At 39.5% G+C, this 24128-nt stretch overlaps 1 protein-coding gene across 1 annotated transcript in view; it reads right to left on the reverse strand.

Annotated features, from left to right (window-relative positions):
* The window catches only part of side-III (sidestep III), a 101914-nt gene extending 77809 nt beyond the window's left edge, over positions 1-24105 (reverse strand). Inside the window, 1 exon segment of the mRNA XM_086832315.1 lies at positions 3289-24105. Coding sequence (XP_086688441.1) covers positions 3289-3448 — 160 coding nt within the window. The 5' untranslated portion in view covers positions 3449-24105.
* Positions 24106-24128: the final 23 nt, after the last annotated feature.

Genomic DNA, 24128 nt, shown 5'->3' on the forward strand with positions numbered 1-24128 from the left:
GAGCTATGTATATAGAGAGCGCGTCAGAAGTGCCGATTTGTGGTCTGACTTGGGACCGCACAGTGCACTAAGATTTCTAGATGGTTTATTAAAAATATTTGTATATTGAAAACCGGAACTGTAGTTAAAGGATTCCCCTGGGGACATATCTTACCCTTAAAGCTAAGAAAACTTAAGAAGTATATAAAAATACATAGTTTTATGGATAGCCTGGATAGCCTCTTAAACAAAGCCTTTGTAATGAATTTAAATTAAATAATTTGCCATTTTCCACTCTTCCTGATACACTGTTAAGCTACGAGGATGGTGTGCCAGCTATCTGCATACATTGTGTGATATGGGGGAGATCTAAAGTAGGCACACTTGTGGCGAACTGGGGCATAACGCACTCAACACGGCATAAATTAAAATTTTTATGTCCAACGCGTTCGCTGCTCCTCTTTCACATTCCTTCATGTCCTCGAAGGATTGCCGCCGTCTCTCTATTCCTTAGAGGAGGAAAGTGTGTTGTGTTACAGCAATTCACACAGCTCACATGGCGGTTTGTGGATTGCGTGTGGCAAGTGAAATGAAACACGCACGAGACAGAGCCAAATACTCGAAATACGATTTTTAGTGCCCGGTGAGGCAGTCACGTTATGATTTGTCACACGGAGAAAAATTTAGCCCCCTGAGTTTTCATTTATGATTAACATATAAATATAAATTAAATCATTAAATCGCCTCGATATCTTCGAATAATATTGTAAAATTCAAGCCAAAACCCTTGAGTCGGTAAAAACTTAATCATTTCTTTATCATTCTTCTACAAGTGTTAATATTTCTTACTCTACATCCAAAAAATTCAGCAATCCCTACCAACCAAACCCGTATGGCATTCATTTGCTAATCAAAACAAATGAAAACAACATGAATTATGGCCGGCAGCAGCAAATGGCTAATAGGGTTAAAGCCGCAGAGTTCAGCAAATGAAATAACCCGAAAAGCGTCCCCCACACATGTGTGTGGTGGGCTCATTTTTAATGAAATTGTTCGAATGTGGTTTTTGGGGGCCCCTCTTGAAACAAACGCTGGCCAGGCTCTCGCCTTCCTTTTGGGTGACACACGTAATTTGAATATATGGCACTGGGTTTTGGTTCCGGCCACAGGTCAATGTTGGGTGTGCGGTCGGTTGGGTGCACAACTATTCAAAGGGAGACGAGGTCCTGTCCGCTCTTTGCCATTTGACGCTTTTCCTCGGGCAGGCAGGCAGTTTGATAAATAATGAAGTCATATGTCTAAAGTTGAATTTTATACTATCACGCAATTGCCGGGAACTCTCCGAAATACCAAAGCAAAGTAAAAAAAAAGAGAAAAGTAAAAAGGAAAACCTCAGGCCCGATGTCTAGGACAACAGCGTACATTGTATGCGACGCCCACATTTTCGCAACTTTTTATGTAATCGTAAAAATATTTTTATGATTTCATAATTTTACAGTGTTGGCGGGGCGAAAGAAGAAGAATGCCGGTTGTTTATGGCCATAGCCACATTGCCCTGCGGCAGTATCTATGCACTTGAATAAAAAGTTTTGCAAATAAAAATGGGTTGAAATTAAGCTCTTTAGATGTAAAGATGTTATGTATTAAGTAATATGTTTTGAAAATAGTAATATGGAAGGAGAATATATTCCTAGTTACTTTCTTTAGATTATTTTTATTTTTTAAAGTATTTCCATTCTATAAATTACAAAAATATGTAGAAAAGTCAGTGTTTTGTTTCAGTTTCAACTGTTGAATAAATTCTTTAAAGTATTCTTTAATTTTCTAGGGTTATTTTGAACTAAATTCAATATTTTCTCTCCGTGTTCTCTGCAAATTTGTGGCATTTTTATTTCGCCCTCTCCTCCTCGGATTAATTTTTTTGTGTAATTTTCCACTGGCGCATCTGTAGCATTCGGTTACAAAACGGTGCTTTAAGATCATGCCTGGCTAATCTTAGCCTTGACTCATATCGCAGCATTTACTCGCAATTTTATGCAAAACCATATTTTCCCAACTGTAAAAGTAAAAAAAACTTGGCTAAAATGGAATCACGGCGGGTGGCTTCTACTGTCTGTTTCTATTTCCATCCGAGATATACACACACATACGAGCTGGGGGAATAGCAACGCTCACGCTGAGAGACCTCTATCTGTATTTGTTTAAGGCTCGGCTGCTACCTTGCAACAAGGACAACACACCGCTGGCACACACAGCTTGAAAAATGTTTGTTGTCAACATTTTCAGTTTGCATCGTTAGCTTAAAAGCGTGCGCCACACCGAGGGCCTCGCACAATGGGGCCGAAAATCGATAAATGAGACAAACCGTGTGATTTAGCCCCAACCGAAGCACAAAGGAGTTCCATTTTGATCACACAAAATAGAAAAGTGTGCTGGATACAAGGCCGTCCGTTTTGGGTGTGCGGCTCAAGTGCCGTGAAAGCGTTCTCCTCAAACCGAAATTAATTATTTCGATGAATTTGAATCGGTGCGAGGAGGAGTCGAGGAGTCGAGGACCGAGGACCAAGGACCAAGGACCGAGTACCAAGGAAAAAAAAGAGTGGAGGCTCTCTGACAAAAGTTTATGAATATTTGTGCTAATGGCTTGGCCGAGAGATTGAACTTTTCGCCCACAACTGCTGGTGTTGGAAATAAATAAATTTAAATATATGTATGTGTCCAACAGGTATCCGGACACAAAGCCTCTGAGCGTTTCCTTTTGGCCTGTCCCGGCAAACAGGACTTATCCGTTTTCTATAAATATTCTCCTCGACGCTGGCAAAACTCTTGCAATTAAACTGTCAGACTTATGAATTCATTAAATATTTTAATTGTAGCTTTTGAATAATTAAAATTCCATTTATATGGCAGAACACATACCTCAAGCCATAAATCTGCGATTAATTAAAAGCCCCCGTTCCCATCACATTGCTGCTGCTGCTGCTATTGCTGTCTTCCCCTTTTTGTCTCGGGCACCCACGGCGTATACGTAATAGCAATTAAACTTAATTACAAAAACATACCCAAAACTCAATTGGAAAATACCATCTTCTGCGCTGTAACAACTGTTTTGTTTTATGTTTTTGTATCTCTTACTGATTGAACTGAATTTTCCTGAAGCTAGTTGATTTCTAATTTATTCACGTAGCTTGGGGCGAGTGTGATTAAAAGGAGTTACCAGCTTACTCGGAATTCTAATCACATTTTCAGTTTTAATTTATATTATATAAAGGGGAGATATGATATATGTATGTATGTGCAGTCACTCACCTGGATCATCGTCATCGTCCCAATCGATTTGACCGGAAGTTATGCTGATGTGTGCCGCGAACAGGAAGAGCGCGAATAATGCCAAGGAGCATCGTCGGATGCTGGCATTGTAGGAAGTGGTTACGTGCATCGTGGAAGTCCTTGGCGCTGCCAAATCCATTGTGTAAAGTGTAACAATTTATATGCAGGCTCGGCTCGTATACTTGAGTGTTTACACTCGCCTCTTCCTCTCTTCTGTTTTCAATTTAATTTTTTCTTGACACAAAAATGCTTCCACTCTCACTCACACGCGAACACGGAATTTACCGGAGTTTGCGGCTCCTTGGGCGTAATTTTTCCTTAAATTTTCGCAGTAATGCTTACTTCCACTTCCCCTGAGCTGAGCTGAACTGAACTGGGCTAGTCTGATTCGGAATTCAGGGAGTGCGCAGCTTTTTGCTCTCGACTCCTACATCTACTAATTAAGTTGTTTCATTTTCAGTTTCTGCCCGGGGCATAACTTTTACGCTGCTGTTGCTTCTGTTGATGTTGCTGCTGCTGCCGTTGCTGTTTGTGTTGCTGCCTTTGCTTGGCATTGAGGTGTGCAAAATTTTCCAATTGTTGCATTGTTTTTTTTTTCGATTTCAATTTTCTGCAAGAATAACAGAGAAAGAGATTTGTTAAATTATTGTGAGTGCGGTGGAGAATTACAAATTCTGGCTAAATACAAAATCATTTGTAAGCAGATTAATAAATTAGACGATTGCATGGGAGCTAATGAGATAATGATGCCGCTGGTAGAGATTAACTTTTTTTCTCAGAATCAATGAGAAATACTTCACAATTAATTAACAAAACTTTAAAGGTCAATTCGAGTTTAGTTTCTCATTAAAATATATACTTTGTGCTTATGCAATTAACACTTGTATTCAGCTTATTTATATTTCCTTTCGCTTTATGAGCTTAGGCCAAAACTTTCGCTCTTTGACCCAGTTTGGGGGCAACTTGAAGCCAAAGCCACGTAAGAACGGAAATTAGTTTCACTTTCGAAAAGCTAACAAGCAGCGCCACGAACTCCGAGCTCAATTGAACCCCAAGCCCAACCTCCCCTCACTTCTCACTTCTTTTGGCCTTTCCAACAATAAAAAAAACCGTTGCCTACATTTCAGGGCACTATCTGCAGTGCCTAATTTGGCAAGGTTCGGTGGGGGGGCACCGCTCTGCCTGGCTTATTATGCGCACTTCAAACTTTAGACAACGCGGCAGGCAGTAGCAGCAGCAGCAGTAGCAGCAGCAAAAGCAGCAGCAAAAGCAGCAGCAGTAGCAGCAGTAGCAGCAGCAAAAGCAGGGGCAACAACAGCAGCACATTGTTGTTCATGTTAGCAAACATCTCACGCCATGGCTGCCTGCACATCTCAGCCAGCCCGAAAAGTGTAGTCACACTAAGGGAAATGTTGTATATCAAACGAAAATTTCAAAAGAAACATTATAAGCATTACAAACATCTTCAAGTAAATTATTTAATGCCTTCTGCTGACTATAAGTATGAATTAAAAATGTTTTAGTAAAGATTATCATAACGAAAACATCTCTCTTTGACAAAGAAATATCCTGACTTATCATAAATTATATTTAAACTATTATTATTTATCCAACTTCCTCAATTATTTCTCTCAGTGCTCAGCCTTCGGGCATCCGCTGCTGCTGCTGCTGGTTGCTTCTTTATGCATGCAGCCACTCACTCAAATTTCGAGTGCAGCACCGCCGCTGCAGCGAATTTATATACATTTCGTTTAATTTGGCCCGCTGCCGAGCCTCTAGCCCCTAGGCCCATGCAAAAAACTTTAGCGACACTGCTTTTGCATGGGGGTTGGGAAATGTAATACAAAAAAAAAAAACACAGCACAGCAAAATAAAATCCTCCTCCCAAAAAAAATGGGGGTAAAAAAAAATGTGTAAAAGTTGTCTGCCGAAATCAACGCCACTTTCGCCACAAGCATTAAGCGTTGCATGCAAAATTACCAGCGAGTGGTTTGTATTTCCACTCTGATTGCTGTTTAACATGGTTACATTGTCCTTGGAACCGAAACTGAAACTGAATCAGAGTCCTGGTTGGAACCGGGGAATCCTGAATTCCGTTGTTTCACCCAAAAAAAAACCCCCGCTTCTGCCTTTTGCCTTCTGACGGTTTGTTTCGGCCACGATGTTTGTGTGTGCATCAACATCTATGTATATGGTGGCCGTGCATCATGACATGCTCTAGTTGCCAAAACTTTTATTTTTATTTTTTATTTTGGTTCTGTTTTGAAGTATTTTTTTATCGCCCTATTTTGTATATGTATATGGCATCAAAGAAAAAAATAAAGAGAGGGCGAGGAGTAAACAACAACTAAAACATGAGTTTGTTGTTGCACAAATCCGAACGTGGGTCCTGCAGGACAAACTAATTTGAGCTTAGATGTCAGTAACAACAGCAAATACACAGTAAAGAAAATGTAGTATAAATTCAATATTTTTGAGAGTTTTATGTTTAAAACGGTTTTGGATATATAGCCGAGAAAATAACCAACTTAATCGACAGAAAAAATACATCAATTGTTTATTGGAATGTCTATTGTAACTAATACTACCCATTTACAGGGTATTATAATTTCAGTCTAAACCATGCAACGCAGTGAAAAAGCCATTTCCGACTCTATAAAGTATATATATTCTTGATCAGCATCAACTGCCGGGTCGATCTAGACATGTTTGGGGGAAAATAAAAATTTCGAAATTTTTTCAAAATTTATAAGATGTTACATCCATAAAATTCTGAAAAATTTCAATAAAAATTTTAAAATTTTAAAATTGTAAACTTTATAAGCAGTTTTGTTGGCCTAATAAAAATGATCATAGAAACGTTTTCCAAATGAAAATTGATGCATCTTTGCCTTAGTTCTCATCGATAGAGTATAGATATTTCAGGTACCCCAATATTATCTTCCTTTCTGATTTTTATCAATATGATTTCTTTACCTTTAGTGTAAACTTTTCTCCTGTGTGTGTTTTGGGGAAAGCAAAATAAAAGTTTGCGCCTAAACACTCACTTGAGGTGAAAACCCGGTTTTTAGGAACTTATGCACGGACAGAGAGGCAAACGGCAAACATGTGTGCGGTTACTTCATCAACATTTCACGCTCGACTTGGCCGGTCCTGCCAAACGGTAGAAAAACTGCCAAGGCACGCAGCAAAAATGTATGCAATGCCGGCTGCTGTTGGAGTAGTCCCGTGGTCCTGCTCTCGCTCACCTGGCCGGTAAAATAAACTCGACTCAACTGTGGAAAATCAACTAGCTCTCCTGCCTCCTCTCGGACTCCACCACACGTGGCACAAAGTTTGGCTTCAGCTTAACTTTTTTTCCCTGTTACTTTCTACTTTTTTTTGTTGTTGTTGTATTTTTGCGGTTCCTCCTTTTTGGCCAGTGCAAATACTTGGCATCGTCGTATTCATACGAGTATTTGTCCAGGTATGAGTCCATGTAAGCGTTTATCGGTCAGAGCTTAGTCTTTGGCAGAAAACCTCTTTGGAATGCCAGGCAAAGAATTTAACTCAGAATCACAGCATATTTTTGCTAATAAGAAATCCATATAACTTTTGAGCAAATGAGGTGAAAAATTCCATTTTCAAATAAGTAAATAAACTTTTAAATTTAGAAGCTCAAAGACTTCGTTAAGGCGGTCCGGTCTGAAAGCTTGAAACGACGCACTACGTACAAGAAATACGTAATTTCTTTTACTGCTGCGGTGTCCCTAAAAGCTGTTTATTTGCACCGGTGCCACCGCCTTTTCAGCCATCGATTTCGTAGCACGTTTTGTGGGTTAGGAAGTCCGGGTTGTTGCCATGCTCAGATCGGTCCGTGCAGCTATTCGGACAACGAGTTAAAGTGTTTCGCCACGCACTTCAATAAAAACACCTCCACGTACACAGCCGGTAAGCAGCTAGTTTCGTGACGGGGGCGAACCTGGCGATACGCATACGCAATGTGGGCCAGCCCGCAGCCATCGCTAGAATCAAGTGGTTTATATATATATATATATATATATATATGGTGTATTAGTGCTAGTACTCTCTCGGTCTGTCTGGTGAAAGTTGTTAGCTCCTTCTGGCTGCGCCATATGTTCAAGTGGCTAATAACTAAATGCCAACTGGCTGATAGCCGAATCCAATAAAAATATTTTTGGGCCAACGTGGTTGGCTGGTTGGAGAAATTAACGCATTAGTCACACACTGGTGCCTTGCGGTGCTCTCAATTTAATGGCAATTGCATTCGTTTGAAAGATAATTAAAAACCGATAGCCCCAAGGCTACGTCCCATGCTAAAAACTAATGGATATTGGTCAGGAATACTATGTAAGGGCTTGGGTTTTGGGCTATTTTAAATTGTTTAACCTAACATGCTTTCCTAATTAGATCGCAATACACTATTAGCTGATTTTAAATTCCGGGGCTTACATTTTTTAACATTTCGGTTTGCTCCCTGCATGTTCAGGTGCCAATGTCGCAACCCATGCCTCCTAATTGCCAAAGACACCAAGGCCGAGGAAGCCAACCCAGGCGTTGTTGTTGTTGTTTAGCAATTTACAGATGTGTGTGTGTGTGTGGGCAGGAGCAGATATACACATATTACGTATACGTACAGAAGACCCGGACACGGCCCAAAAGAAGGGCAGGCTGAAGTAGCAAATTGGCGGTGACATTGACAGCGGGAGAGGGAGCGGGAGCGGAGGAGAGAAGCTACTAAAATGTGGGAGGACATCGAAGGCAACATCGGGACTCAGACTCCAGGACCCGGCTGCAGAGTACACAAAAAGTTTTCTAATTATTTTGTCATTAAACGCACACAGAGACACTCACACACAGCCTTGTTTACAGGCATACACATGTTTGCAAAGCTATAAAAAGGGTTGGTTGGGTCCTTGGATATCCCAAAAACCCCTCAGGAAAGGCAAGCGAAAGGAAAGTGTCCTTAGCAAAGAGGCAACTTTTTCCTCCTAATTGTTTCATTCCATGGAATGGAGGTAAGATATTTCGGCAGCTGTGCGTGTATTGCCCTAGGCACATACACACGCCCACACACACACGCACTCACATTGCATTAAAACAAGACATCACCTCAGACTCACACTCACACCCTCGCAGGTCGTTGCATATAAAGCGATTAACACGAGGAGCGCTCCAAAGGTTCGCAGAGTCAGGAGAGAGGGGCGAGTCGCGTGACTGTGGCTGTCTCTCCTTGTTAAACAACAATTTGTTGAATTATTATCATACACCGACCAACCCCACTCACATACACAGCCTCTGAAGCCAAGGGAAAGTGGTACAGCTTCCGAGTGAAAGAGAGCTGCCAATTGTAGATCAGGGAAATGCTAATTTATTGACTTAATATCAGTTACATATTATACATGGGAATAATGTCTAAGGCACTCTTAAGTACCAAGGGGCATTAAGTCTTAAGTACCTGAAGTAGTAAGTAATTTATCAAATGTATCTTTTAATTATTTTAGCTGAAGTTTTAATAGAGTTTTTTGTAATAACCATTTTTTACAAAGTTTAAATTTCAGAGCTAGAATATAGCTAAATATTATGTTCTCTAAGCACCTAATATTACCTCATTTAGCTAGAATATAGCCAAGATGTCAACGCATCCTTAAGCCAGAGTAATTGTGTGAATATATGTATATACATATGTATGTGTGCTTTTGCTCACTTCGACGTCAAGTCAAATATGTTTAATAGCTAACTCGCTGTATTTGTATGTGCCAGCTTTTCCTCCTCAAACATTCGCAGTAAATACAAGCCCTGAAAGTGCGTTGTAATTTCAGCTGCTTTCCCTCAAAAGTCCCCCCAGGTTGAGGCAATGAAAGGCGACAGGACAAATTGTGCTTCGAAGAGCTCATCTGCTAAAACGATTATAAATATAATTGCAGTGCTTGATAAATGTATTGGTTCGAGATGTTTTTGTGCTAATTATGCATCGCAAAAAAATATCATTTAAATCCTCAACTGAAATGTATTGCAAAAAAACTACAAAATAACGAATTTTGCTAGTGAAAAAAATGCAAGGCCATTTTTTGCTACAGCAAATGAGACAGTTAAACATTACTTAGCACGTATTATTTAACACAGGGGATACTTTTTCTATATCAACATTGTTTACTAATTTAATATTTGTTAAATTACTTTCATGGTAACTCAATATAAATTAACGTAATGCTCTTAAGCTTTCCCTTAATTTGGTTTCATGGTGACAACCACAAAATGAATGTAATTTCTCAATTTGATTTGTCCCTTTTCAAATTTTGTATCCATTATCCATTATCGTACTTGGCAATTGTTTATTCTTGGCAATTCAGTGAGGCTTTCTTTTTCGACCCAACTCATCTACGGAATCCACATTTAGATTGTTCTTCATAAATATTTAACTTGCACTCCGTTCCCAACTGCTGTCTAGGCTTTTAGACACATCCTTCTATGGACGTACGTACATATATTGTGCAATCCACAAAATTGCGCGTTTTGTAAGTGAAAAAGCTGTACGATTACTCAAGAGAGCAACTTTTCGGATTCAACTGCAACAACTGCTGTCAAAATGTCACAAATTGAAGCGCAACTACTGCTACTACACTGGCCAAAAACCAGACACACTCGCACATACACACACACGCCAAATAGCTGGATAAAATCCAGCGGAAGCCATTGCCCTATTCACCCATACCAGAGCCAGAGGAAAAACAGGCGAAAATACACACAGCGGCGAGTAAAATAGTAGCAACTAAACCTCTGCCATAAAGCACTGAAATCCACCAGCTAAGGCCAAGTATTCACTTCAGCGAAATTGCTTCGAAAACAATCAACTTTGTGGGAAAAAAAACTTAAAGTTTTCGCTGGAAGACACACACACACACATGTTGTGTAAGAGAGAAAAATTCTAAACATAAATATAACAGCTCTTGACGTTAGATTTCTTTGGAAATTGAAAGAAATATTTGAAGGAAGTTTATATAAGTAAATACATATCTAAGGGAAATGGGACCATTTTTACTTTTAGTGTTGATAAAGATTTTTGTAAGATAATAAAAAGTCCTCTAGAGGTATAGAGCATCAATAATCTACAATTATTTCATACTGTTTTCTAGAAACTCTTTTCTCTGAAATGGTTCTTCAACTTGTTTTAGTTTTGTTTAATTTTCAGCCAAGAGAAGATTTTTAAACTATTATTACTGGCCACAACTGTACCAAGCACACACACACACACTCACACTCTTAAGGGCGGACAATTAAAAAGCCCAGGAGTAAATGCCAAATGTTTGAGTTGCTGGGCTCCCAGATCCTGGGGGGTCCTGGCTGGCCTATGATTTGAGCTTTTGTTGGCTGCCTGGGAAAATGAGAGGCCCCCTCACCTCCGACGACGACCGTTGCGGCAGGAAAGTTATTGTTAGTTTTCATTGTCGCGTTACGACTGCCAGACGCAATATATCGAAACATTCGCCAATGTGCCTTTCAAGTGGATCCGTTCGCTCACTCGTTCGTTCGCATTTGCACCGCAGCAACTTTACTCAATTACGTGCCCTGCTGGCTGTGCCTGCTCCTTGCCACTGCTCCCAGGAGCCACGATCCTCTTATCCTTCGTCCCAGCAACCCGCTCCCCACCATCGATTCACGTCAACTACTTTGGCAGACTTTCTGAACGAGTTGAGCTCACCTCTCAGCTATGAAATCAACGACTTTAGTGCAAACTTTCAACAATTTGCGTTTTGGCCACGGCCTGGCACGAAAAAGGGGAAACAGGGGAACGGGAACTGGCAGCAGCAAATCGAAAGCGAAAACTTTCTGTGACTAAAGGCACCACCGCCGGGCGAGCCCAGGTGAGCCCCGGTGAGCTCAGGTGAGCGCAGGTGAGGTGGAGCAGCAGCAGGTTCAAAGTTTACCCAAACTCCAGCCCAAATACCCAATGGACTGTTTGATAAAAGCAAGTCCCAGGGGCTACCCGTTTACATCTACATTAGCGTGGAAGTCGAGGCATCGACAGCGATACCTTGCCATAAATATAGTTAGAAACACTGAGAGATGTCCTTAAATTCATTAAAAATTATCCTGAACATATCCTTTAATATATCCATTAACCATGTCTTGAATAAACCTTATAAGAAAACATTTTAAAAGGCAGTTATTACCTTATTCCTTCATCTTATAAATGTAATTCTGATATTATTCCTTTTTCCAAATTTCTGTTAGTGCACTGACTCCTAGTTTGATGAACTGTTGTAATAATATAGCCTCCAAAATGTCGTCTGGAGTTAAGATGGTGGTGGGCCCAGCCTTTACAGCTGGACTGCCAACATGCGATATTGTGCAAACAGTTTGGGGAAAGTTTTAAAGTTTCCGACAGCCGCCATCGATTGCAGGCTAGCGGAGGTGGTAACTAAATTATTTTGATTTCGAGGCACCAAGGTGGGAGGTTGGAAGGAGAACATCGGCTCCTCCTTGGATGACTTTGTGTAAATTTCGTGCTGAGAACTTAAGTCGCAGCCTGACGGGCGTGATGAGCGCGGGGATGCGTGAATGTTAAAAGTTCGATATTACAGAATTTATTGAAAGAGTTACTCGATGATGATGATGATGATGATGCTGCTGGCTCAAGGACGTTAGGGTTATAAATCAATTCGCAATGGGATACAGTATTTAATTAATGAAGTTTCAAGCTAAAGTAATTGTTGATTTTCTAAACAACAAACTTGAACTCACTGGTCTTTCAAAAGCCCTTCCGTTTTCTCATATTTTAGTTAACTCGTGACTACTGGGGCCATCAGACAAATAATAACATTTCTATTAGTTGGCAAAGTTTCATTTCATTTCAAGTTTGTTTGCCGGAGCTGGAGCCCCTCTTAGTTGGCTTTTGATAGACTTCCAGGCAATTTCACCGATTTGATTGTTGACAGACGCGAGGGAGTCGGAGTTTTTGGTGGCGGAAAAGTCAAGAAGTAACAAGTAAATTGGCCACTTTTGACACGTGCTAAATTGGTTTTTTTCGGCCCGCATGGCTCACAGGCAGGTTGTCAAGCATTTTGGCCCCGGATTTTGGCTCCCAATTATTAATTGCCCCTCCGATTATACTAATCATGCTAGCAGGAACACTGACCTACACGGAGAAAACTAAGGAAAACTTTTAATTGACAGTAGTATATAGTATAAAAGATGTTTGCTTTCCATGTAGAACGTTCTTGATATGCTTGCATGCTTAATAATCCCACCAATACACCATAACTCCCACACTTTCAGCTAAGTGTACTTATACATTTGCCTTTGAATACACCCACATAAAGTGCAACAAAATGCTTGATAATCAGGCAACACAAATGGCTGTGGTGGTGGCACAACTCACTGTCCCGCCTGAAGTCTTATCAAACGCCATCGATCTTACCAATTGAGTTATTTCTGACAGCTTAATACCTTGTATCAACATCATTATTAGGGCCATCGTTATGGCGAAATGGAAATCACAGCCAGACAATGGACACCATTGCGTGTCAGAATAATGTACATTTTCAATAAAAATCACCGCTGACCCAGTCCGAGGGCCGTTGATCAAGATGCGCATATGAAAGAGCACACAAAAGGCCACCTGATTAGGACTTACTACTCGACCAGTAATTCATAGTTCCACACTCTCCGAAGGCCATAAAATTCTCAAATGCCCGATTTTGATTTGTATCAATGAACTTCGAATGTCATGCAACACCTCAATAAGGGGTTAGTCCGCCCTTCCTTTCTTATTTTGTTTCCCCCCTCAAGAGCTTCTGTTCGCCGTCAGTCATTTGTTTACATTTTATTGTTATTGTTGTCGTTGATGGGATTAATAAATTTTCCATTATCAAGATTTTCTGCTCCGAGCTGCTCAACTTGTAGATAAGTCGCTGGGATTGGGGATTTTGAAGAGGGGGTGGTGGAGATTTGGGGCCTTGGCCCGGGGGCCATTTGTCTATTGGGTGGCCGGGTCCGAGTAGGACATTATTTTCTGGCTGGTTAAATTTATACACACAACCCCCTTCCGTCCGAATGCATGCTAACGAGCGTTTTGTAGTCGATTTAAGTGCTACTTTTTATCAGCCCATAAATTATCTCGCCCGGGCTGAGAAATCATTTGATTTCGGAATATTTTTTAACAGCATCATTCATCTGCATTAAGCCCGGCGATGCGATGCGACTAATCGCATAAATCACTTAACAGGCCACGCAACAAACTGTGAGAGGAGCTTAGTAAATAGTTGGTCTAGACTTTAGTCCATTCCCGGCTAATGGAATCTATGTCAGGAGAGGATAGAGTTGCCGCGAGTCAGCAAAAAATAGCTAAAGTATCCTTAGATATTTTAAATTTTAAAATAGGTTTTAGTACTGTAGTAAGTCAGATCATAGTTAAGCTAAAGTTTTACTTTGCATAAAGAAAATACCTAGTTTTTATGAAAATCCAGAGTTTACAATAGAAAAAAGCCAAGCTAAGAACCCTGCTCCACAGTTCCATTGACCGGCCGCTAATAGTTTTTAAGTATAATGCAATAAAGATGAAAATCCAAATCATGCTTCATCAACATCAACGTCAACATTATACAACCCCTCTCCCGCAAAGAGGCAGCGACTTTTCACTGAAGTTGCGAGTTGCGAGGATTGGGGGATTGGGTGGGAGGATTGGGATCTAAGGGCAGTGCGTTCGTCAGGCCGTCAAGGACTGCTGCGCACAACCCCCCGCCCCCTGGTTGACAATTCAATGTCCTGCTCAATTTGTCCGCATGAAATGGAGGAGGGAGCATGATGGTGGATGGGCCTCTGCTTATTTGTCAACAGCGGAGGTGGCACTGCTCCCGAGTCGCAGCTGCTGCCCAGTGAGCTGATGCAGCTTAGTCGCCCAAGTGCACAGCATCACACCGGCAGCAAGGATGAACGGAAAGGAGCATTGTCTGGGATCACTGGGAAAAAATTTGAGTAATTGCAGGTCAGAAAAATATTATATACAAAGGGAAAATGGGAAATAATATCTAGCAATATCCAATGTTTATAAATTAAAACCATTTAGAGCTTGTTTTAACTAATAGATATAATCACTGATTACTAATTGCTATCAATAATTAGGCAATATATGTAATTATGTATTGTCTTATGAAGAAATTTTTTAATTATATCTTTTTTAAGTACATTACTTCCCACGAAATACTGTTGATAATAATTTTATAATCTCATAAGGTCATAGGTCCTCTTCAGGGTAAATTAGCCTTTCATTTTAGTTAGAATTCCCCTTTTTTTCTATACAACTTTTTTTATTTCAAAATTCTTTCGCTCAATGTGAATGTGCTACTGAACCGGCTTCTGCTGCCGGTTTTGCTATGTAAAAAGCGCAGCCGGCGGCTGTGGCATGGCCTCTTCCCTGTTCCCTGTCCTGTGTCCTCTGTCCTATGTCCTTTGGCCCTCTGCTTCATCCTGGCCTGCTGCTGGGCACCCGTCTCCGTCCGGCTGTCTGACTGTCTGGCTGTCCGGCGGTGTCATCGTCCATGCTGACAAACAAAAGTGCCGACAACGAGCTCAAGGGAAGTGAGTGACTGTGACTGACCCGGAAAACATTAAAGGCTGACTGGTTGGCCCGGTTCCTTTGTGCGTTTCCAGGGGGGAGCCAGGAGCCAAGGGAAACCAGGAGTCGGGAGTGTCAGGATCTGGATCTAAACTAAATGCCCTTAGCTGGTTGGTCTCAGCATAATAAAGCTGGTCTGCATAAATATTTATGGTGGAAAATTAATCAAAATCATAAAAAGCCAGGAGAGAGCCAAATGAAATGAGCCAAATGCAGAACTAGTTAATTAGTTTTTCTCACGCACACACATGCATATGACTGGCCATTGCAATTACATGTGAATACGCAAGGATTTAAGCACTGAAAAAAAACACTTGTATTGATTGAATAACCTGTGAAGTGCAAATAAATTTAATTGAAATTACTGAGTTCTTAATGTAGCTGGTATCATGTTCTTGAAAGTTCTTTGCTTGCAATCAAGTGGATACATTTGTTGTTCTTATTTATATATATATTTATTAACAAATTATAAGATTTAATTTAATTTTTGATTAAAAGTCAAAATTATATAAAGAAAATGTAGATTTTTGACCATAAGCGCCGTCTAGAATTATCTTACTTAGGCTAGAATCTTAGCTGTTATGCATTTTTAGACTTTTACAAAAAATAGTTCTCAAGTAAACAGATCTAAGATCAATTTTCCATCAATTATATAACATTTTCTCTCAATGTAAGTATATGAATATGGCTGGCAGCTGGAAATTTGTTGGCAGCTGGCATGTAACCAAGCGTCCCACTTCCGTGAATGTGGCCAAAGCTCACTCTCTCTCTGGCTCGGAGACCGATGGAATGTAGTGGCCATTACTGAATTATTAACAAACTCAATTAAAACGAGCACTAATTTGGCCAACTCTCCGCCGGACAAGCGAACGCACACACACATGCACACACTTGACTATCCGTATACGGAAGGCTTTTTAAAATGCCTGTCCATGTGAGCGCCATGTAATTGCAAATGCGAATGCTGGCAAAAGGCTCTCCGCCTCGACTCGGCATATCTTCACTGGCAATTTATGACCCCAAATAAATTAATGAAATTAATTTGAATTTAAAACAAATGACCGCAAGAATATTTACAGCCAAATTAAATTATTAGGCCCAAAGACCGGAGAAACTTCAATAATAACTTTTTGGGTAAGAGAGAGCAGCTGCTGTTGGAAATTGAATTTGGCCAGGCAAATGTTTGTGCCGCAAAATGCATATTTGAATAGTTTAGTGGGCATCTTCGGACAACTCAACATGTTTGCAGTGCAAGCCAGCTCTCGGCAAACCGTCTTAAGCTGCCTCAACGTTTGTTGACTCTGATAATCCTTCAAGTTTGTTGACAATGTGGCTGCGACTTTTGCCCTCAAAAATATGGCGCCCCAAGGAGCAAGCAAAAAATAAAAAATAAAATGCCACAAGTCTCCGGCATACACACTATATGGTAAGTAGGGAAAAGTGCAACATGGGGCCCGGCACCGCAAAGAGCACTTAATAATTACTTGAGCATTTTGTGATGTAGTCGAGCACTGAGAGCACAATCGGTGACGTAACTTATAAAACGGAATACCTTTTAAAGGATAGTGCTTAAATTGAAGTGGAATATATGAGAATAATCTGGTTTAGATTAACTTATAGGAAATCTTTTATAAATATATCGGTTATGTCCTCATTTCGTAACTCAAATGCATGTTGTTTAATGTTGTCTTACAAATTAAAGTTCTTCTTTGACATTTTTCCCTGTGTATTTGCCAGACTTCTTCTGTATATATACATCCTGTAAACATGTGTTTGCCTTGGTGTTAAGTAAGCGCCCAAAAACTTGTTTGTCAGTCCTCCTCCTCAGTTGCTTGCAGTCTCATGTGTGTGTGTTCTAATGAAGCAAACTGAATTACGTTCTAGACTGGCACTTAAAATTAAAGTCATATCTTGCTTGTTATAAATTTGCACTCAGCAGCCAGCATCCTTGGATAATTAGCATGGATAATTTATTTAAGCTCTCTCAGCGGTTTTCTCACCTCTTTTAAAGGCGGAGCAACTGCCGTTGGCAAATGCTTTTAGCGCTTTGCCTTATTTATTTTTGGTTAAGTCACATTTTATGCTCACTTGTATTAGAGTTGAAAATGGAGAGAACAAAAAACAAAACAAAAAATAAATAAAGTAAATAACAAAAAAAAAAGAGTGAAGTGAAGGCGGAAACTTTTCTGGTTGTATTCCGATGTTTTGTAGCTTGTGGTTTTTCTCGAGTATCTGTATGCACTTGAAAAAAATGTGGCTCTACATTTTACATATTCAAAACCAACAATTTGTCTATATATTTTATATTTTTATTATATGTTTGAAAGGTTTTTCCTAATATATTCTAGAGTTTAGCCTATTTTATATTTTACATAAGGATTCTTAATCAAATACTTAATATAATAATATAATCTTCCAGCACTTATTTCCTTTCAGTGTCTTGGGCTGTCTGCTTGTAGACTCACGTTTTTTTTTCATTCTATTTAGTTTGGTTTGGTTGCTGCTGAATAAAACATTTTCACGGTTTGTAGAACGAAAGTAACCCGCGAGCTACCTTCATATGAAATGTGCCACACACACACACACACACACACACACACACACACACACACACACACCACACACACTCGGCAGCAGCAGGAACTACCTTTCACCCCTACTACCTTCCTTGGCATACGGGGCGTATGCTTGATGTGTTTTAAAAGTGTGTGTTTATGCCCAGCACAATGGCCGTCAGCAGAGGAATGCCTTTGAGTGTGTGTGTGTGTGTGTGTGGGAGTTTGTCTTGGCCTGTATTTGTATGATGTATGCATGTGCACGCCCCCAAACGAAATGCTTGGCGGTAGTAAAAACCCTTTTCATTGTTGTTTACAGATCATTGACGTTGATTGTTTAAATGAAATGTTTGCCGTGCATTATTTGCCTTATTTTTACTGCAAAATCCAAATGGGAGGGGGAGAGGGGATTTGTTGTCTGCAGTTTGTGGCTGAGAAATAAGCTAAATAAACCATAAGCATAGGTAGGTCGGTGTAGTTAAAAGTGATGACCCGAAAAACCGCTCTATGCTATGTTTTATTGATAAGGATTAGATATGGGGGTTACATGTGCTAATATTAGCATTCCGTTCAGCCCCCATAAGTAGGCTAGGTTTTTCCCATAAACCCATAAAAAAATAAAGTGTGTGTGTTCCCGCCCGAACTGAGATCTATTTTCCACCCATTAGGACCCCTTTTTCGCTTGACTTGAGTTATAGTTAAGCCACGACACGCCCCCACCATACACGCCCTCACTTAGCGTTTTTTCGTTAGCCTTACACCTTGCCGCGTTATTAGGGCTTGAAATTATAATTTTCCTCGAATTCCTTGCTTTGTGGTCTGAACCATACAATTATGGGAAGAGCCTTTGCCAGGCGAATACAAAAGTTTAATTGCCTTTTTTTTTGCATTTCCACACAAAAGGCGTGCAATTAGCCAACCAAAAAAAGAGAAAGGTGGAGAGAACAGGGAAGCAAATTGAGACGGAACAACAAAAGAGTTATTTCTTGCACTTTCTTTAAACAAAAAATACCAAGGAAAGTTGTGTATTTGGTAGTACGAAATTAATTGGAATTTTTGAAATGTTCCTTTAAAGCTTTAATACCTTTTAAGATACATTTAAAAAAAAAGTTCCTTAAGCACTTAAAGTAGGCATAACTGCACATACTTTCTTCAATTTAAATAATATTCATTACTTCCAAACTTTTGACAGAATAAAAATACACAAGTTCAAAAATATAATTATAGTTTCTGTATTTTAACTGGAAAAGTGCCGAAACACTGTTTCAAAGTCCATCCACTTTTTACACTAACTGTTAACTGAGTAAATTTTCCCCTTGTCGGACACGTGCAGGAGTAGCAAAAACTTTTCACTGTACACACATTAATTTCCATATAAGCTAAATTTCCATCTGGCCTTTTCATCTCCGTAGTTGTAAATATATTTGCAACAGAAACACGAAGTTTTATGTGGTACACAGAGAACAAGACATTAAATGAGGCTTAATATTATATTATTTTAAACTATTTAGGTGCCATATGGGTATGTATGCTAATTATTTTTTAAATGACAAACAATTAATAAAGCATATTCAATATTTGAAGATGCATGCAGGGGAAAATTCAATATATAATTGGAAATCAATTATAACCCAGCTTAAAGTATTCGCATTCAATGAATTGTTATTTATAGATATTTATATATAAAAATTTTAGTGATCAAAGTTTAAAAAACTCATAACTAAGCCAAAAAAGCATAAATTTTAGTTCGGAAAGCTTTCTTATGTTAGTTTTTATTGGATTTAAAAATCTAAAATACTTAAAATATGGTTTTAAAAAATTTTAAATTTTGTCAATTTTTACAAATTTTAACAATGTAATTATCCCTCATAAAAATTTGGAAAAAATTTGTCAAAGTTATTTTTATGCTTGAGATGGCTTAATCGACTCGCCTTTTGATGCTGATCAAGAATATATATGATTTATACGGTCGGAAATGACTTTTTCACAGCGTAAGAAGCTTCTGATTAAAATTAAAATGCCCTGCAAGAACATAAAAAACCCCTTAACTAAATCAAATTAATGCATTTAAAATTATGTGAAAATGAACACATTTACTAAAACTATCTCTGAAATCCCCTTAACATTTTGGTTATTATAAATTATAATTACATATGTCACTTTTTCTACTTAACGTGAAACTCAATCTGTTACTCAATTTTTCTCAGTGTTTCATTGACGTGTGTGTGTGTTCTACTGTTCTTCTGTTTTTCATTGTTTTATTTTTCGGTTCGGCTTGGTTCGTTCTGTGTTTTGTGTTTGGTATTTTGGTTCTACCAACGCGCTCATCAAGAACAACAGGCACAGATGCAAATACAAACAAAAGAATTCATTATTTCACTGTTGTGCATTTAAATTTGATACAATACACGCCATTTCTACACACCTACCAACGCACACACATGCTGCACACTTGTGGCACACACACATACACACAATACACACCACATTCACAGTTTCATTTTGGACATGGCTTCTTGCAACGTCCTTTTCGTGCGTTTTTCTTTTTTTTTTGTTTTTTGTGGGTTTTCTCCCGGTTTGTTTTGTGTTTTTTGAGTTTTGCATAAATTTTCGTCCTTTCGCTCTGTTTTCGTTGTGTTTGCTTTGACCTGGTTTTTGCGCCAGGACTTTGGCCACCAGCTGCCTGCCGTGCCTCCTTTCGCTCATCGCCGCTTTTGTGCGAGCATTTTTCGGTTCTCATTAAAATAGGTAAACAAAATCTCATAAAATTTCCTGATAGACAACAGATAAGAGTTAAAACTTTGCGCAAACTCTCGGCGGGAGCTTGGGCCGTCGGTTTGGTTAGGCAAATGAAGTGTAATTCCCGATGAGAGCGCTTTCACCGCTTTCACCAAGCTTATTGGGAGTTAACTGTTCAAGTGCCGCAATTACAGGTTAACTTTGGACTCGATAAGGGTTAAGTGCCCCGCCATTACAACAGCCGTTTTTGGTTTATTGTTGAAGTTATTAATTCTTTTGTCCTTAAATGAGACTTCAATGCTTATAGTTTGTACTTAAATTTTTAAAGAATTTCAAGGAGTCTTTTTCTTTTACAATCCTAGATTTTTAGAGAGCAGGTAGTACATCATCTTAGATGGAATTCCCAAAGCTCAATAGAACGGAATTTACTGGTGCACCTTCATTATCCCGGTCTGTAACCCTGGGTTTTATGAGCCAACCCAATAATTAGGACACTGATATGCAACGTCTACACCCACATCACCTCTTCACCCTCTCAAGCTCGAGACTTTAAAGCCTTCGCCAGGGAGTCCTAAATCAGTCTTACAACCATAAAACTTACTTCTGATTCCCCACTTTTCCTTTTTTTTTCTCCTGCCATTGGCCATTGGCAGTAGCCAGCTTACTGGGTCAACACAAATCAGCATAAGCCACACAACTCCACATCGGACAATAACATTTTTATGTGTTAAGCTTTATGACAAAAGGCCGGAGTGAATGCACAGGGAAATGCGGAAATGCCAGGACTCGCTGGGGGAAACACGTGAAAGTTGCTGCTGCAAGTTGGCATAGAAAGTTCACCGATTTGTTTTGGCCGTAATAAATTCGGACAGCTGTAAGCAAGCAACACCCGGGGAGTAAGCCAAAACAAACGCTGTTCTCGGTCACTGCAATAGTTCACAGAAAGAGTCAAGGACCAAGGGAATGGAATGGAATGGCTTTTAGTTCGTTCGTTTCCTTATTTTTCCCCTCTCTAACTGGGGATCAATCTTTTTCCGCAGCTGCTCCACATGTTCAGCTCGCTGCTGCTGCCAGCTTCTGTCAAAAATGTTGGGCTTCAGCAAACAAGGCAAACTCAAAGTGGGCGTTGAAATATCCTGCCAGCCAGTTCGTCCTTAACCCATTACTCATCATCGATACCAAAGTCCACAAGTGACTAAACAAGATATTTGAAAAATATGTTCAAGTTTGTTGAGAACATTTTACCTTATCTATTTTTGTGGATTAAAAATATTCTAAAAGTTTTACCTTGAATATTTTTAAAATTAATGCCAAGCTTAAAAATACACCACTGCCGGACACAAAATATCTAAAATATTTCTCAGAGCTCTTTTGTAAAATAAACAAAAATTCATTTAATAAATGCTTATGGTGGTTCCTTGTATTTTTTTTTTAGTTCTGATTTTTAAACTAAGACATTTATTGGGTTAACTTAATTCCATTCGAGCTCTAGTCAAGCGTTTTGTGCGTGTTTTCTGTCTGTTGTTTTGTTATCGTTGTATTTATTTTTATTTTGTTAATTTTTTTGTTGTTGTTGAAGCATCTGTCGTCTAACTTCTGTTTTCCCTGTATTTGTTTCTCTTTCAAGTAAAATAATTTTAAATGTAATTTTCGGATGTGCCTAGCTTTGGCCCACTTGAGTTTAGTAGTGTTACTTTTGGCAAATGTCAGAGTACTCCTAAACACACACACTTCAGCCTGCGTTGGCTGTTGGATTTTATATTATATGCATTTTTTTTTAACTTTAACTGAAACTCCAAGCGCTTCACCCTCGTTAACCTACGAACCGGCGATGAGTGCACATCTCCTGCTGGCAGAGACATGCATAAATATTGCAAAACGTGATCCTGGCGCAGATATACATATATATATGGTAGGTGAGTGCAGAACCCCTCAGTCTGGCCAAAATGCTTACCATACCAGGGGACTGCCAGCATTCCAGCCTACCCTTAGAAATAAGCCCACTTGCCGATTGTCGGTCTTCCGGTCCTTCTGTCCCTCGCTCTTTTGGCCCTATCTGTGCGGCTGAGTTTAGGCCCGGATTTTTGGCGTACTCTTTGGCTTGTTGTAAGGAGCTTTTATGCATGGACTAACTGGCTTCAAACCACTCTCTGCTTTAGAAGTCGTGCCATAAATTTTGGGTGAAATGCTCTCACAAATCTGGAAATTCCTACATCATATCTTCGTTTGTTCAACGGCAAGAATTTTCCTTTTGCCAAATAATATTCCAATATCTCTAAAGCATATATAAATTGTTCATATTTGCTAGCTCGTATTGTTTTGCCCCCTGAATATATTGAAAAGCTGAGTCAACTCACTGTTGGTTCAGTGAAACAATATGAAACATCAAAATATATTGGTTGTAAATTTTTAGTTTACGGTTTGCTCTCACGTTCACAAAGAAATCAAAAATGGCTTTCATTGGATTTTACCGTATTTACTGTATGTTTATTAACAGAAAGAATATTTCATTGTTCAAATATTACATCTTATTGCTTTTTTCTGGAAATTTCTTTGACCTTTTGTTTACGATTTCATTTCGCATAGATATATGAATTTATTATTGATAAGAGAATAAAATTCTTATTTATATGAATGCATTTACTTCTGAAGGTAACACAAGACCCTTATTTGCGACTACATAATTTCCCAAGCGAGAGTTGGTTTGGCTCAAAGCAATTAATTGCCAGTTAAATGCAATTAAGTGCAGGAAGCAGAAAAATTTCATGAATATATTTGCGTCCTCCACCCCCAACAGTCATTTTTATCGACTGAACAAGGCGATAAGCATTAAAGATTACCCGAGGCGGTGCTCATGGCGTATACGTGATATTCATTAAAGTCGCTACCGTTCGCTTAAGCCGGGATTTGTCACATGTACACGACAAAAAAATTATCATAAGGAAATTTTAAACTTTGTAAATTCCATTCATTAAATTCCAGTCAAGTTTATAAACTTAAATGACAAGGAATAAAATGAAAATTGATTTGTCCATCATAATTTATGTATTTCGCCTGGCTTTACTTTCATTTAAAATAAGCTCCAACTGACCCTGTTTCATGGCCAGTATTATTTTCCCTGCGTGCAGGGACAAATACTTAATTAACTTTGCTTTTTCATACGCACTTCTCGAGGACTGTTTGGTGGTTGTAAGCTATAGATGCAGTTGCAGTTCAAGGGGCATGCCCTCCGTGCTCCGTGCTCCTTAATCGCGATAAGTGCAACAACAAACGAGTGGGAAATCTGGAGCGGTCTGCGAAATGTCTTTACGTGAATCCACAAACAATGGGCAGGATCACGAGGCGCGAGGGGGAATTTAAAATTTATTTTAATAAAGTCATATACACGCACGCCCGTCGTTGCCGTTGGTTTTGGTGATGGAGAAGGTGTTGGCCAAGATGCCAATGTGTGTAGGCGATTCTGTCAGACGTTATCCGGCCGACAGGAATGTATTTCGCCGAAATTCAACCATTAATTTTTAATATCTATTTAACATTTCAATCAAGCGAAATGGCCGCGTTCGCCACTCGATTCGTATGCAAAATTTAATTAATATTTAATTTTTCATTTATTGTATTTCTGTGCACGGCCTGCATCGCGCGGCTCGCTAATAAAATTAAACGGCCCAAAAATAAACGGCACAGGACCCCGGCCAGGATCTACTTGGCACTCACACACTTGCACACACACAGTTGGGAGGGAAAACTCACGAGCCTTCAGCTGCGTTTTTCTTATTTTCCGTTGGGTTCCACGCGCCGCGTTTTGCTCCAGAAGCGGATTTTCCTCGCGTATCCTTGAGCAGAAGACCGTAGCGCCACGTTCCGACACGAATACGAAACTGAGCCGCGCCAGTGGCAAAAACCAAGCC

Source organism: Drosophila serrata, unplaced genomic scaffold (assembly GCF_035046125.1).
Source record: "Drosophila serrata isolate PLE 108 unplaced genomic scaffold, ASM3504612v1 contig_30, whole genome shotgun sequence".
In the NCBI taxonomy this organism is placed as follows: Eukaryota; Metazoa; Arthropoda; class Insecta; order Diptera; family Drosophilidae; genus Drosophila; species Drosophila serrata.